The sequence below is a fragment of the Phascolarctos cinereus genome, unplaced genomic scaffold (assembly GCF_003287225.1).
Source record: "Phascolarctos cinereus isolate Bilbo 61053 unplaced genomic scaffold, phaCin_HiC Scaffold_2;HRSCAF=192, whole genome shotgun sequence".
Classification (NCBI taxonomy): domain Eukaryota; kingdom Metazoa; phylum Chordata; class Mammalia; order Diprotodontia; family Phascolarctidae; genus Phascolarctos; species Phascolarctos cinereus.
The window spans coordinates 314,348,428-314,362,963 of NW_027555625.1; the positions used below are offsets into that span (position 1 = coordinate 314,348,428).

Sequence of the window (14,536 nt, forward strand, 5' to 3'; positions counted from 1 at the left end):
TCTTTGTGACATCTAGAAGGGATTTCAAAGGTGATTTAAAGGGATAGGAAGGAGGTTGTCAAGGATGATGAGCATGACAGATTAAGTGCGGGGGGTGAGGAAACAGTAAAGAAGATAGCAAATTATGTAGGGGTATGCAGGCTCAGAGAGTAATTCAGGCTTCAGTGATGGGATTGGGACTCAGAGAATAGAGACTCAGTGATTGATTCAGGGGCTCAATGAGAGAATAAAGTCTCATTGACAGGATGGGGACTTGGTGAGGGGATGGTGGTTCATTGAGGAGACAGGGGCTCATGAAAGAACACAGATGACTCATTGAGGGCATAAGGAGTTCAGTGAAGAGAACAAGGTCTGAGGGAGGACTAAGTGGAGACTAAGTGAATGGATGGGGGGGAGAGGGGCTTAAGGAATGAGAAAAAAGATGGGAAGCTTAGTGAGGGGGAGGGGAGTTTCTGCAGATATAGGAAAAAGCTTTCCTAACACTTAGAGCTATCCAAAAATGCAATGGGCTGTCAGGAAGTAGTGGATTCCCTCTCTACACCCCCAGTGAAAGTCTTCAGTCAAAGGCTGAATGACAACTTATTGGGAAGAGGAGATTCTTGTTTAGGTAATGATTGGACTATATGACCTCTGAGATGTTGTGATTCTGTGATGGAGGATGAGGACTCAGTGAGTGGGGATGTGAGCTTAGTGAGAGGATGAGGTACTTAGAAAGGGGGATGAGGACTCAGTGGGGGCTTGAGAAGGGAGACAAAGGCTGAGTGAGGGAATGGGGCCATTCCTAGAGTAATGGAAGCTCTGTAAGAGGAACATGGGCTTCTTGAGGGGCTAGGGAATTCAATGAGGGTAACAGTAGCTAAATGAAGGTGCTCAAAGAGCCATTTCCCAATAGACAGGTGGCCGAAGGATATGAAGAAAGTTCTCAAAAGAATTGCAAACTAATAACAACCATATGAAAGATCCAACTCACCAAGAAGAGAAATGTAAACCAAAATAACTGAGGTTTTATCTCACACCCAAGAAATTGCCAAAGATGACAAAAGACAGAAAGAGTCAATGTTGGAGGGACTATGGGAGGTCAGGCACGTTAATACTCTATTGATGGAATTGTGCATTGGTCCAACTGTTATGGAAAATGATTTGCAATAATGTGAGAAAAGTCCCTAAATTCCTCATACCCTTTGACCCAGACATTCCATTACTTGGTATATATTCCAAGGAGATCACAGACAGAAAGGCCTCGTGCATGCCAAAAAAATTTAAAGCAGCATTTTTTTTTGTGGTGTAAAAAAAACAAACTAGAAATAAATGTGTGCCCTTTGGGGAAGGGATAAACAAATTGTGATATATGTGTGTAATGTAATAAATTTCATGGTAAGAAATAACCAATATGAGGAATTCAGAGAACATAGGATAACTTGTATGAATCGATGCAGAAAGAAGTAACAGGAAAATAATATATACAATGACTATGTCTGTGTAAACAAACAAACAAAACCCCCCACTAAACTGAAGTCCAATTCTATGTAATGGTAATGACCAATCTTGGCCCCGAGACTAGATGAGGAAGCACCTCTCTCTTTTCTGTAGAGATAAGGAGACTATGAAGGAAGAATGTTGCATACACTGCCAGACAAAGTCATTGTATTGGTTGGGTTTGTTAACTGGTTTTCTTTTTCATGAGAGAGGGCACATTCAATGATGGGAAGGTGGGAAGGAATGTAGGAGGATATCCCAAAATGACTGTGATGTCAAAAGCAGCAACCAACATTATTTTTTTTTAAAATAAAATGAATTAAAGTGTTTGGTGAAATGATAAGGTTTTTGAGTGGGGGAAAGGGGACTCTGTGACTAAGGATGAAGTTCAATGAGGGTGACTGCTCGGGTAGTGAGAGCTGTGAGAGTACTAGGGGCTCACTGTTACGGATTGGACTGGTTTCAGTGTATGGAGTGGTGCTTGGGAATCCTGGGTGACTCTAGGTATTGATCTGGGGCCCCATTAGTTGCTACCTCAGCCTTGGCTGTAGGAAATCCTCTCCCCAGAAAAGTTCCAAAAAGATTTCATTTGTTCATGCATTGTCTTTCTTTAGTGTTCCAGTCTCCACCGGAGGTGATGATTAGAAAGACGTTGGAGACCAGACTAATGTTCCTAGGGAGTTTCCCAGGGCTCTAAATTTGAAGTCAGAAAAAGGCTTCAACTTGGCTCTGGTTCTAAATTTGGGCAAGCCCCTTCCTTTTTCTGGCCTCAGTTTTCCCTTCTGTGAAATGAGGCAGTGTAGTATAGTGGTAAGAGTATCAGACTTGTAGTCAGTTAAGATGAGTATTCAAGTCTCACTTCTGACATTGACTAGTTATATGCGAGTCACTTAACCTTTCTCAGGCTACTTTCTCATCTGTAAAATGGGGATAACAATACCTGTAGTACTAAGAAAAAGCTCCTCGTTGGCTGCCAGTACATTCTCACTCTGTTTTTAATTGTATCATCTCCTTGCACCCCCATTTTCAGTCTCTCTTGCTCTGCCCATCCTCCTTGGTTCCCTTCAGCCTATATACCAAACCCACTCTGATCCACTTTCTCCCAGGGATGTTGTCTCTGAACTCTAAATCTGGAGTCAGTGGGCTGCATTAGAATTTGCCTCTGCCACCTACTACCTCGGACAACCCTCTACACTTCTCTGGGCTTCAGGTTCCCTATTTGTAGAATGAAGAGGTGGGACTGGATGATCTTATCTCCAAGGTCTTATCCAGATCCAAATCCTAGGAGCTCCTCTGCTTAGTAAGGCAGGGGCTCAGTCAGTCCAGGCAGACTGGGTCTCTCCAGGAGCTAAGGCACCAGTTACTGCAGCAGGGCCTCATCAGACCGGACACAGAGACAGACGCAGACAGGAGACAGACTCACAGACACCAGACCCATACATGTGGGACCCAGGGAATCAGGTGGCATGGCCCAGAAGCTCAGATCTGGGACCATCTTTTATGGGGTGAGGGAGACTAGGACCTTCCTTTGGACCCTATGGTACTTAGGGGCCAGAGGCAACCAACACAGACATGGAGACAGGAGGGAGACAAGAGACAAGGGAGAGACACAAACAGGTGGGAAGGAGAAACCATCAGCAGGAATAGGCATAGCCAGTTCAAGCCCAGGAATGATGTGTTCTTCTTCGGGCTGGCAGGGGTATCTGCATCAGCCCAAACCACAAGGTTGCTCCCAGCTGTGTGTCTCTGCTGTAGCCTGATCTTGACCATCCTTCCAGTTCTCTGCCTTGACGCTCCTGGTTCCTAAGCCTGACTCCCACCCAACTCAGCTTTGTAAATAAGGTTCTGGACATAACTTAGAGCCATCACTTCCCTCCTTTCCGGGATAGACACCTGGGGATGCAGGAGAAAGTCTGCTTGACTCTGGCGAGAAGAGGGAGAGGCCTCCGGACCTCTCGAGGGGGTCGGGGGACCAGTCTCTGCAGGGTACCCTCTGCTGCCTGATGGGGACGCCTCCCGGCAGCGTTTACATAGGGGTAGCAAGGCCCGGATCTCCTCTTCGTCGTTGAATGGACTCTCTCCATACCTCTCCTCTAGTTGCCTGCGAAGCTGTGGGCCCAGAGGGTGGAAGGTGGGGGTAGGGGAAGGGAGGGTTAGAGAAGAGTGTAAATGGGAGATGGGGAAAGAATTTGAGGAATCAAAGACAGAGGGATGAAACCAAGACAGCCCAGTCCTTCCTCCCCCAATCCTGAAGTCATCTCTAGTCTCATCTGTGAAGGCCAGGGTGGTCTGACCCAGGAGGCTTAGCCATTAGGCTAAAGCTTGGGGTGAGGGAGGGCAATGTTAAAGGGGGAGAGACAGGTTGTAAATTAAGAACATCTCTAAATTCTCTTCCAGCAACAGAGCCCATGGACTTGTAGCTTGAGCCCTTGATGCTCCCTCCCCTCTTAGAAAGGACTCACAGGGCAGGGTGTCCCCCACACCTGATACGGACAATCCCCATGGGAGCCCTCCCCTCTGACACTGGCATAGTCCACATTAGTGCAAGGTACTATTGGAAATGTCTGAAAGTTAAGGTTAGAGGAGAAGTTATGGTTTACCCATTCCTGATGGGCTCTGTGGACCCTGGTTTCACACCTAGTGTTGCCCTCCTTCCCTCCCCTTGGAATGACATTCTGAATATGGGCAGGGATGGAGCACCTGATGGGCCCCACCCAGAGGCATCCCTTAGCAGACATCTGGCCCTATAGCAAGTAAGGCAGGAGGTCTCACATCAGTCTCCTGGGTGAGAGGGGACCTGTCTCTGACCTCAGCTTTGCAGATATGCCAGCCCACATAACTCTTCATTTGCAGAGGCACAGGGAGGCTCTAGGCTTGTGACCCCTCTCCCATGAGGACAGCCCCTGACTTTGTGCTCCAGGATGGCACAATGGGGAAGAGGCTTGGGAGGGCCATAAAGGGTAAGATTAATGACTGGATTTGATTCGCCCAAGATGTGACGTTGATAGATTGTGATCAAATGAGATAATAATTGTAAAAGCACTTAGCCCAGTTCCTGGCACACAGGAGATGTTATAAATGCTTATTCTCTTCCCTTCCCCCCCCCGCCCTTCCTCACTCCCTGGGGACTTCCAATGGGTGCCTTGTGCTTGGAACCTTTGTCTCCTTCCCTATCCAAGCCTGCTCTTAGGAGGGCAGCCCTCGGGGAGAATGTCAGTTTCCCAGAGGCTTCCTCTCCTCCCACCCCCGTAGCCAGGCCCACACAGCCTCTCCCATTACCTTCCGGGCATTGCCCCAGCCATATTCTTCTAGTTGCTGCTTGAAGCCAGGGTTGGGATTGGCGATGGGGCGGACTGCTTTTACTGCCTCCAGAACTTCGCGCCAGCCCAGTCCTGTCACCGTCATCACGTAGGCTGTCACAATGGTGGCACTTCGGGAGATGCCCGCAAAGCTGAGAATGCCCAACCTTTTTGTTACTGGCATTGATGCCTGGGCAACTACATCCACCCCCACTGTGGCTCCTCTTCTTGCCCAATCCCCTAATGGCCACTGAAGCCCGGGGGGGGAGGTTTCAGTGATCTTGGCATCATATAGCAGGGACAGGGGGTCTCTGGAATGATCTTTGGTATCCTCCAGGGGGCAGCTCACAAATGATAGAACTCATGATTACAAAGCCCAGGGAATTCATTCTCTTCTGTTCTCTGCCTCTCTTCTAGGGTACTCTAGCCTATCCTTTCCATAGGAGAGGAAGTCCTTCTGGCTGGACTTCAGCCTGGGGATTTTCTCCTCATTCCCAGGGGCTGAAGAAGCTGAGTTGCTCTTGCCCTCTGGTGCCTGGTCCCCTCATCCAAAACTATGGCTTACTGGAAAGGACACAGAAATGAGAGTCATGAAATCTGAGTTGTGTTAATAGCCTTCTGTGTAACCACTGGCCACTTCCCCTTCCTCCTTTCTCTGAGCCTCAGTTTTGCCATCTTTAAAGTGGGAGGAGTTTGACCAGATCTATGGAGACCCCTTCCAGCTCTGACTTTCTATGTCCTCTGTGCTAAGTAAGGTCCCTTACAGTTCTGAAGTTCTGTGATTGTATGATTCATGACTGCCCCCATTAGGGCAGATCCCTGGGCCCCATCACCCTTGGTGCTCAGCACAGCCACCTTGGTGGTTCCCTAGGGCCCACAAATGGGGTAGGAGGAAGAAGAGGTAGGGCAGGGCTAGAGCTCGGTCCAGTGGTGAAGTTGGTAACATTGCTCTTCTGTGTTTCTGGCCTTTATTTGCAGTATTTCTCTCCCCCTAAGGGCACCTTGTATGACTCTCAGCTCTCTGGCTAACTATGCCTCCTCAAGCAGGCTGACTCTCCCCTGGCAGGTCCCGAAGCTGTGGACCCTCCCTCCTACATATCCTCCAACAAAACTTCCAAGTGGGGAGCTCCTGGGTGGTGGTGGTAGCCACTGCCAGGTTGGAAATCTAAAGGATGGACGAATCCCTCCTTAGGCATTCATGATGTTAGACTCAGCAAAGAAAATTGGAGTTTTAACAGAGGACTCTTCTAGGCAGAAGCTGTCTAGCTTAACCCTTTCATTTCACAGATTAGGGAGCCAGGCATCAGAAAGGGAAAGTAACTTCCCAAGGTCACATAATGAATCAGTATCGGACCTAGGAGTAGAACTTGGGTCCCCCTAATTACCAGCTTAGCGCTGTTTCATTCTGTTCTACTATTCCCAAAGGAATGAGTCAGGAAGAATGGAATTCCAGTGACTTCAATGATCCTTTGGGAAAGTGTTTTTGGAACAAGGGGGTGAAGGATAGGGCAGGGGAAGGGGAGAGGGAGGCATCTTATTGAACTCAAAAACCCAGTTCGAACTCTGGTCCCTCCCTTTCCTGGGGTCCTTGTCCTTCGGTACAAAGAGGCAGTGACCAGCATTCTGGGCTATCGGGCAGCTCACCAGTGCACGAGGCAAGTCCCTCCACTGAGGCGACAGTAGTGGATGAAATTGATGCATTCTTTGAAGTGCTTCTTACTAGGGGAGAAAGAGACACCTGTGAATGGCTGACAGGCAGAGGGGAGGAGGGCTCTGGAGCTCTCTGCTCCAGTGTGCCTGGCCTTGCCACACACCCTTTTCCTTCCTCTAAGACATCACTGGATAAAGGGCCTTGAGAACCTCAGATGAGACAAATCAAAGATTGCTGGAGCCGTAAGGGACCTTAGAATTTAAATTGTCAGAGCAGGGAAGAGCCTTGGAAGGGATGGACTGCGGTGCAGTGGGAAAAACACCAGCCATAGCAGGAAAATACACACAATGACCACAACTAGGTAAATGGAAAGAATAACAGCAGCAAGGTAATGACAGTGACCACACTCAGTGCCCCCAAATAGAGGAGAAAATGCAGTTCTCTCCTTCCCCTCTTGGCAGAGGCATTACACATTGCCCATCCTGTCACACTCAGCTGACACGTCGATTAGTTAGGCTGACATGTTGTTGTTTTTTCTCCTCTCTTCAAAAAAAATTATTTGTCATAGGGGATGACTCTCTTTGAAGAGGAAGGAGAAGGGAGATATTTGTTGTTGTTGTTTGGAGGAAATTGGGGGTAAGTGACTTGCCAAGGTTCACGCTGCTAGTAAGAGTTTGAGGTCGGATCTGAGATTTGAACTCAGGTCCTCCTGACTCTAGGGCTGGTGCTCTATCCACTGAGCCACATAACTGCCCCAGAGAAGGCATATATTTGGAAATAAAGGAGATACAGAAACAAAAGAGATCAAGAATTTATTATTTTTTTAAATGAAAGAGCATTGTAGCTAGAATTACAGAACCTAGGTTTGAACCCGACCTCTGTCATATTACCTTTGTGACCTTGGGCAAGTCATTTAAACTCAATTTCCTCATCTATAAAATGAGACTAGACATCTCCTCTATTCCTAAATCTATGATCCTATGAACACAAAATATCAGAGCTGAAAGGGACCTTAGAACACAGAAAACAGAACTTTGGATTCAGAAGGAACCTTCACAGACTGAAGCAGAAAGACAGCTGGACTTTAAGTCAGGTTTTTCAAGTTCAAGTCTTGGCTCCAACACTTACTAATTACATAAGCAAGTCATTTTACCTGGGTGGGGAAAGTGCTCTGCAAACATTAAGTCATAATAGAAAATATGAATCATGATTATGAAGACATAGCATGTTAGAGCTAGAAGATACTGTTGGGATCATCTAGGCAAGGGTTTCTTCACCCTGGGGTCTGTGAACTTTTTTTAAAATACATATATTTTGACAACTCTATTACAACATAATTGTTTCCTTTGTAATCCTATGCATTTTACTTTATGAATTTAAAAATGCTATTCTGAATCAGGGTCCTTAGACTGACAAAGGGTTCCATGATACCCAAAACAATAAGAATGCCTGATTTATTACAACTTTCCCTTTTTACACAGGAAGAAAAACAGACAAGAGACATTATACAAAGAGTTAGTGGGACACCTGAGATTAAAACCCAGGCATCTTAGCTCCCAGTCTAGTGGGATACTACTGTGGTGCTAGGGAAACAATTCTGTAAAGTGAAAGGGTTTTTTTTGTTTATTTTTGTTTGTTTTGTTTTTCGTGAGGCGATTGGGGTTAAGTGACTTGCCCAGAGTCACACAGCTAGTGAATGTTATGTGTCTGAGGCTGAATTTGAACTCAGATCCTCCTGACTCCAGGGCCAGTGCTCTATTCACTGCACCACCTAGCTGCCCTAAGTGAAAGGGTTTTGGCAGCACTTTCTATGGTAGCAAAAATCTGGAAACCAAGTGGGTGCCCACTGATTGAAGATTGGCTAAAAAAAAACTACAGTATACAAATTTGTCCCGCTGTCCAGCCTAAGATGTAATAGAAAAAAAAAAGTAAGGGGTATTTTAAACTAAGTATAAAGATATGTCTATGCCTTGTCATCCCTCTAAGAAGTATTGGAGGGGGGGACTCTGCTTTCATTGGAAGAACCCCACCATTGACTGGGAAAATATTGGCTTTGCCCTGGTTAGCTCTTAAAAAGCTAGCTTGCTAGTTCTGAAGTCATCCCAGGCCAGCAGCTGAGGAAGAATCTAGCCCCTGAGACGGGACTTCTTAGTGGGGAGGAAGAGATTTCTCTCTTTTCCAAACCTGACTTCCCCTCAGCCACATGCTTGGAAATGGAGTGACCTGCCCAGTTCAGAGTTGTGCAGCAAAAGCCAAAAGCAGGTGTAGGTGGAAGGAAAAGCTTCCCTCCCTCTACCCCATATAGGCCATTGCAACAGAGCTGCTCTCTAAAGAAGAGATACCATTCCGGGTTGGGTGCAGAACCATACACTGTCCGGGCACACACAGACAAAGAGAGAATCAGGTCAAAAAACTTGAGGCAGGAAGAATCTTTGAGCACTGGCAGCTAGCAGCAAAGAGAGCAGACTATGGACAAAAATGAGAGGGGCAAACTCTGGGTACCCAGGCGAATGACCAGCCCAGCAAGAGATGCTGCCCCTCAAGGGCAGCAGCATCCACAAGGAAAAGAAAGAACACTAGGGCTGATAACACCAGAGATGAGAGTTGCCTTGGTCACGTGTCTTCCCTTTCTGTGTCTCACTACCAGTGTACTGTAAGTTTACATCCATTTTCCCCAATGACTCCTATGTGTATTTTCAGGAAAATGTCTCAGGCTTATGTTGGGAGGGGGTGGTAGTGGAATGTTTTATAGCAATTGTCCTTACTATACCATTTTAATAAATGCCTTTGCTTTTATTTGCGTCTGTTGGCTAATTTTTGAAGGTAAGCTCATTGATGGGGACTTGTAATATAGTTTTAGGACTGTGGGCCCAGATTAAACCTTTGAACCTGAGAGTCATAATAATCCTCTCTGAAGGTAGCTCCGGAGGATCAATACATATGTAATGGAATATTAGTGTAAAGTAGGAAATGATGACTATGAAGGATTCAGAGAAACATGGAAAAGCAAAACCAAGAAAACAATGTCCACAATGAATACAATGGAAATGGAAAGGACAATAAACCCATACCATGTATAACTTGAATGACCAAGCTTCACCACAGAGAAAAGACGAGATAAACCTCACGCTTCTGTCTAAAGAGGTGTGGAATACTGCACACGCTACTGTCAAGGTTTCTGGGTTGGTTGGTTTTGCTGAACTGTACCTTTCTTTATAGGAGTCAGGAAGACTCATCTTCCTGAGTTCTAACCTGGCCTCAGACACTAACTGTGTGACCCTGGGCAAGTCACTTAACCCTGTTTGCCTCAGTTTCCTCATCTGTAAAATGAACTGGAGAAAGAAATAGTAAACCACTTCAGTATCTTTGCCAAGAAACCCCAAATGGGGTCACAAAGAGTTGGACAGGACTGAAAAGCAACTGAACAACTCTTCTTTCTGTTACAAAGGAAAATTCATTTGGTAGGATGTGGGTGTGGGTGTTATATTAGGAAATAAATGTAATGTAAAAGCAAAAAGAATCAATAAAACTTAAAAAATAAAATGAAGTTAGTTTAAATGCCCTCTTCCAGCTCTAAAAATCTGATGATGAAATATAATTTATTGAATAAATTATTCAATCATTCCCATGACTTCTAAAATGTTTGGGGTTACCTTTTAGTGCTCCATGACATTTCATACTAGGTATCAGTAGCTGATCCAACCGGAGGTCCGTAGACTCCCTTGGAGCAGAGGGTCCTCACTACCCCTGCCCTCCAAGCCCCCAGTCCCTGCCTGCCATAGCCTTAGTATAATACTTACATAGGGACTTCAGGGGTGTCAGGCACTGGGATCCGAAGATACGTGATGTCCTAAAAGAAGAATACAAGCTCAGGAAGCTAGAAAATGCCAAAGTTCCAGCTTCCCATTTCCCAGCCCCAGTGCCCAGTCCCAAGATTCATTTCTGGGCCCAAGTCATTTCCCCTCTCTAGGCCTTAGTTTTGCAAACCCTAAGACTAGATGGTTTCTAGTTCTCAGCTTTGATATTCTATGAGTCAATGGAACTGAGCCCCAGAGAGGGGGAAGTCACACAGTGAATTTGTCACAGAGCAAGGGCTTAAACCTGAGATCTCTTGACTTCCAGTCCTGAGTTCTTTGTAGGATACAACTGTGAGGACAAAAGGAAAAACATGGGAATTAATAACCAGCAAAGCTAGGAGAGGTTTGGCTTCTTGTGGGCCTCAAAGTCTTTGGCATTGACTGTAACAAAGGTGATTTGACTTATCTCAAAATAAATATCCCCGTGCCTCGACAACAGGACTTTCTGGTGTTAAAAATATGTGCATTTATAAGAAGTCATATTAAAAGATGTCCTTTTGCCTAACATACACATATACACATACATACGTATATACATATATACATATACATGTATATATATATAGATACACACATAGCTGTGCCCTAGTAGCTGCCTACTTTGGCCACCTCCAGTCCTAGCTTTGTTTTTTTTGGGGGGGAGAAGGTGGGGATCAGGTTGGGAACACACTACATTAATAGAACAATTGATTTTTAGAGTTTTAAGGCCCTAAGAGACCAGCTAGGCCATTTCCTTCCTTTTATAGATGGGGAAATTGAAGCCCAGAATGTCAGACCTGAAATGGACTTTAGTACATAGAAGGGACCTTAGAACCAAGGATATTAGAGCTATAAAGGGAACTTAGAACATAGGACATAGAGTATCAGAGCCACAAGGGGGACCTTAAAACATAGAATGTTACATTTAGCAGGGACCTTAGAGACCATTTACTCCTAACCCCTCGTTTAACAGAAAAGAAACCAAAGTTTGGACAAAGACATTGACTTATTCAACATCAAGATGAGAGATGACGGGACAAGTTAGGATGATGTTAGGATGCAAGTCTTGTCTCTGATGGATACTAGCTGTGTGACCATAGCAAATTCCTTAACCTCTCTGTGTAGTCTCTGCATCCATGGAAGGAATTCCCACATTGGAAATTCTCCCCACTGCTAAAATCATAGGTTATAGACTTCCCATCCTTACCCTACCCCACCCTAAATAAGTCAAATCTGAGGCTAGAACCCATGTCTCCTGACTCCATTTCTGAGCTTCCCCAAACAAATTCCCATCCTAGGATTTAGCCTGCCCCCCCACCCCCACCCCTAGAAACTCCAAGAAGTCCTTTTCAAAAAGGCAACAACAGGTTCCCTTCACCCTTGGACTGAGTATGATCCTGGGCTTGGAGTCACTCTGGCCACATTCTCAGGTAGGGCACTAGCCAGAGGAGGTATTCCTGGGGTTGTGGAGCTCTAAGGGGTGTGATGCCAATACCTGCAGCAAGGGCTGGGGAGACTCGTGGATGGAGATGATGTGCGTGATTTTATTCCTGCTCAGCTGGTCTGGGTCTTTGGCATCTGAGAAGGAGGAAAAAGCCAGTGCTGATCTGGTGGGTTTATTTATAGCCCTTAGAGCCTGGCCAAGCAGGCTGAGAGGCCCCTCCATTCCCCTGCCCCTCCCCCTTTCTTCCTCTTTCTACCACAGGTCATACCTGGGAGCAGCATGGCTCTTGATTATCAGTCCAGGGCTCTGTCTACTAGCCCTTAGATAAACTAATTCTTGCTAAGATGTTAAAGGCTGACTGTGACTTTAAGAGTCACTTTTCCCTAGAACACATATGCATTTTAACCAAGAATGTCAATCCTTTACTTCACAAAAGGAAGGACAAAGTGAATGTGGGAATTTCAGGCACCCAAAGGCAGCAGTAGAAAAAGTACTGAATTTGGAGTCAGGAAGAATAGATCCCAGGCCTTCTTCTGCCAGACCTACCTGTGTGGTTTGGCCAGCTAGCTTCCCCCCCTGTAAATCGAGAAAGTTGGTCCAGACCAGGGGTTCTTAACCTTTTTTGTGTGTATGTGTTACAGGCCCCTTGGGTTATCTGGTAAAACCTACGGACCCATTCTCAGAAGAATGCTTTTAAATACATAGGATTTCAAAGAAAACCAAAGGTTAGTAAAAAATAAAGATGTAATTTTTTTCCCCATCCAAGCTCATGGATCCCTAAAAATCTCACACAGACAAACCCTTAGTTCTAGATCGTCAGTAAGGTCCCTTCCAACTTTGATAGTCTGGAATCCAAAAGTCCTTTCTAAGTTCTTTGGTTCCTTCCAGCTTTGACAATCTGTATCTGGTGTCTCAAGATCCTTGTTAGCTCTAATTTTCTGTGTTCTCTAAGATGGCTTTCCTCATGGTTCTACAGTGGGGAGATATTTTAGGGCAGGCAGGCCTTCCAGAGAAGGAACAGGGACTTAGGAAAAGGCAAAAGGGAAGGGAATGGGTACTACTAGGGCTTTGGGATTGAGGGGTAGGGTGGGTTAGGAAAAGATTGAGAAGTCATGGGAAGCGAGATGGTGAAGCTCTTGGCCATGGTGGGGTGCCCTAGGGTAAGGAATGGAAAGAGAGGGGATGAATTTCCTGAAGTCCATCCCCCTAGAGAAAGCAATTCATGGGGGAGGAAGGAGAATGGGCATGGCATAGGGGTGGTTACAAAGGACATACAATTTATGGCCAAAAGCTCTGAAAGTCTTTCCTAGTATGTTGTAGGCACTGAATGTTGGCTGTTTTTGCTTAATTGTTTTTCTTCATAACAATGAAGAGTTCAATGTGGGAGGGGATGGATGAGGCAGGGAGAGCAGCTTCCAGGAATAATTGTGATGGAAAGAAAAAAGGCACCAATAAAACATTTTTTAAAAGTCTGCTCTGCCTCACCCACATAAGGGACCCCTCCCTCTTCCCTATCCGTAAGCACTGCAAATTAATTCCACTTCCTGGGGTATGTGAGTATGTGTAGGTATGTGAGTGCAAGTGTGTTTGTGTGTGTGTGTGTGTGTGTGTGTGTGTGTGTGTGTGTGTGTGTGTGTGTGTGAAAGGTGGTAGGAGGAGGGTGGGAGGTTTCATAGTTCAACACTAGAACAGCCCATTGTCTCCCCCAGGAGCCAGGTATGTATTGTGTACAGCACGTGGTAAACTTAGCAGCTTAGGACAGGGCAAAAGCCCTTTGAGCTGCCTAGAGGCCGGTGAAAGGGCCTGGGATGGAGACAACTCTGAAGTGACCTGTCCAAGGTCACACAGTTACTATGGCCCAGCCATGATGTAAACCTTGATTTCCCAGCCCCAAGTGCTGTGTTGTTTCTCCTATACCACACTGCCCTTCTCACTGTAACATGGGCAATTGGCCATTGGCCAATATTGGTCTCTGTGTGCCCTGCAGAATAGGACTGTCTTCTCCCCATTGATAATAGTAACAACATATTGCTATTTTAAGATTTATGTGGTATGACCCTCCAACAACCTTGTTATAAAAGGAGGTCTTATAAGCATTATTATCCTCCTTGAAGTGACTGCAAGAGGTTATAGAGTAAGTTAAAAAAAAATAAAAGCTGCCCCATGGTGCTCTGCTGGGCATTGCATTCCCAGTGGCTGCCTCCTTTGTCCACCTCTAGGTCAGGCTCTGGACACGTCCTGGACTAGGTCCAGAGTAGGACAGGTTAGGAGCAGCATCAGCAGGCCAAGCCAGTTGCAGTAATACGATCCTTTTCCTCCCTTTCCTCTTGAGCACTTTAGGTTTTTAAAACTGGATCCCATCTGTTACCTTATTTTATTCTCCCAAGAAAAGGCGGAGACTTGCCCAAGGTCAGACAGCCAATTTACAGCAGAGGCAGAAGCAGAACCCAGGTTCCTCCTGTTTCTGAAAGCACACAGCTTCTGGGCAGAGTCCTGCGGCCCCCGCGGATACCTTTCTGACCACCTCCATCACTAGGAAGACCAACTAAACAAGCTGTCTTTTCAGCCCCTGAGGTAATGGGTATGGAGGATGCCTTCCTGAACTAGCTGGTTCGGTCTGTCCACGAACGGCCTTGCTCTTGGGGACCTGCTCTTTATTCCTTCCCCTTAGTGTCTTCTATCTTCCTCCCCTATCTTGAGCAGTGTATGCTTAGGACATTAGAAACGCAGAATGTCAGCACTAGAAGAGACACTGGACATCATCTAGTTTACCTCCCCCTACCTCCTATTTTGCAAAGGAGGAAACTGAGGCCCAGAAAGGATGCAACTT

The 14,536-nt window shown here is 45.9% G+C and overlaps 1 protein-coding gene across 1 annotated transcript in view; it reads right to left on the reverse strand.

Annotated features, from left to right (window-relative positions):
• Positions 1 to 984: 984 nt before the first annotated feature.
• DUSP15 (dual specificity phosphatase 15) overlaps positions 985 to 14,536 on the reverse strand; it is a 53,650-nt gene continuing 40,098 nt past the window's right edge. Inside the window, 7 exon segments of the mRNA XM_020990708.2 lie at positions 985 to 3,486; positions 3,488 to 3,585; positions 4,756 to 4,927; positions 6,420 to 6,494; positions 10,227 to 10,276; positions 10,528 to 10,572; positions 11,758 to 11,840. Coding sequence (XP_020846367.1) covers positions 3,342 to 3,486; positions 3,488 to 3,585; positions 4,756 to 4,927; positions 6,420 to 6,494; positions 10,227 to 10,276; positions 10,528 to 10,572; positions 11,758 to 11,840 — 668 coding nt within the window. The 3' untranslated portion in view covers positions 985 to 3,341.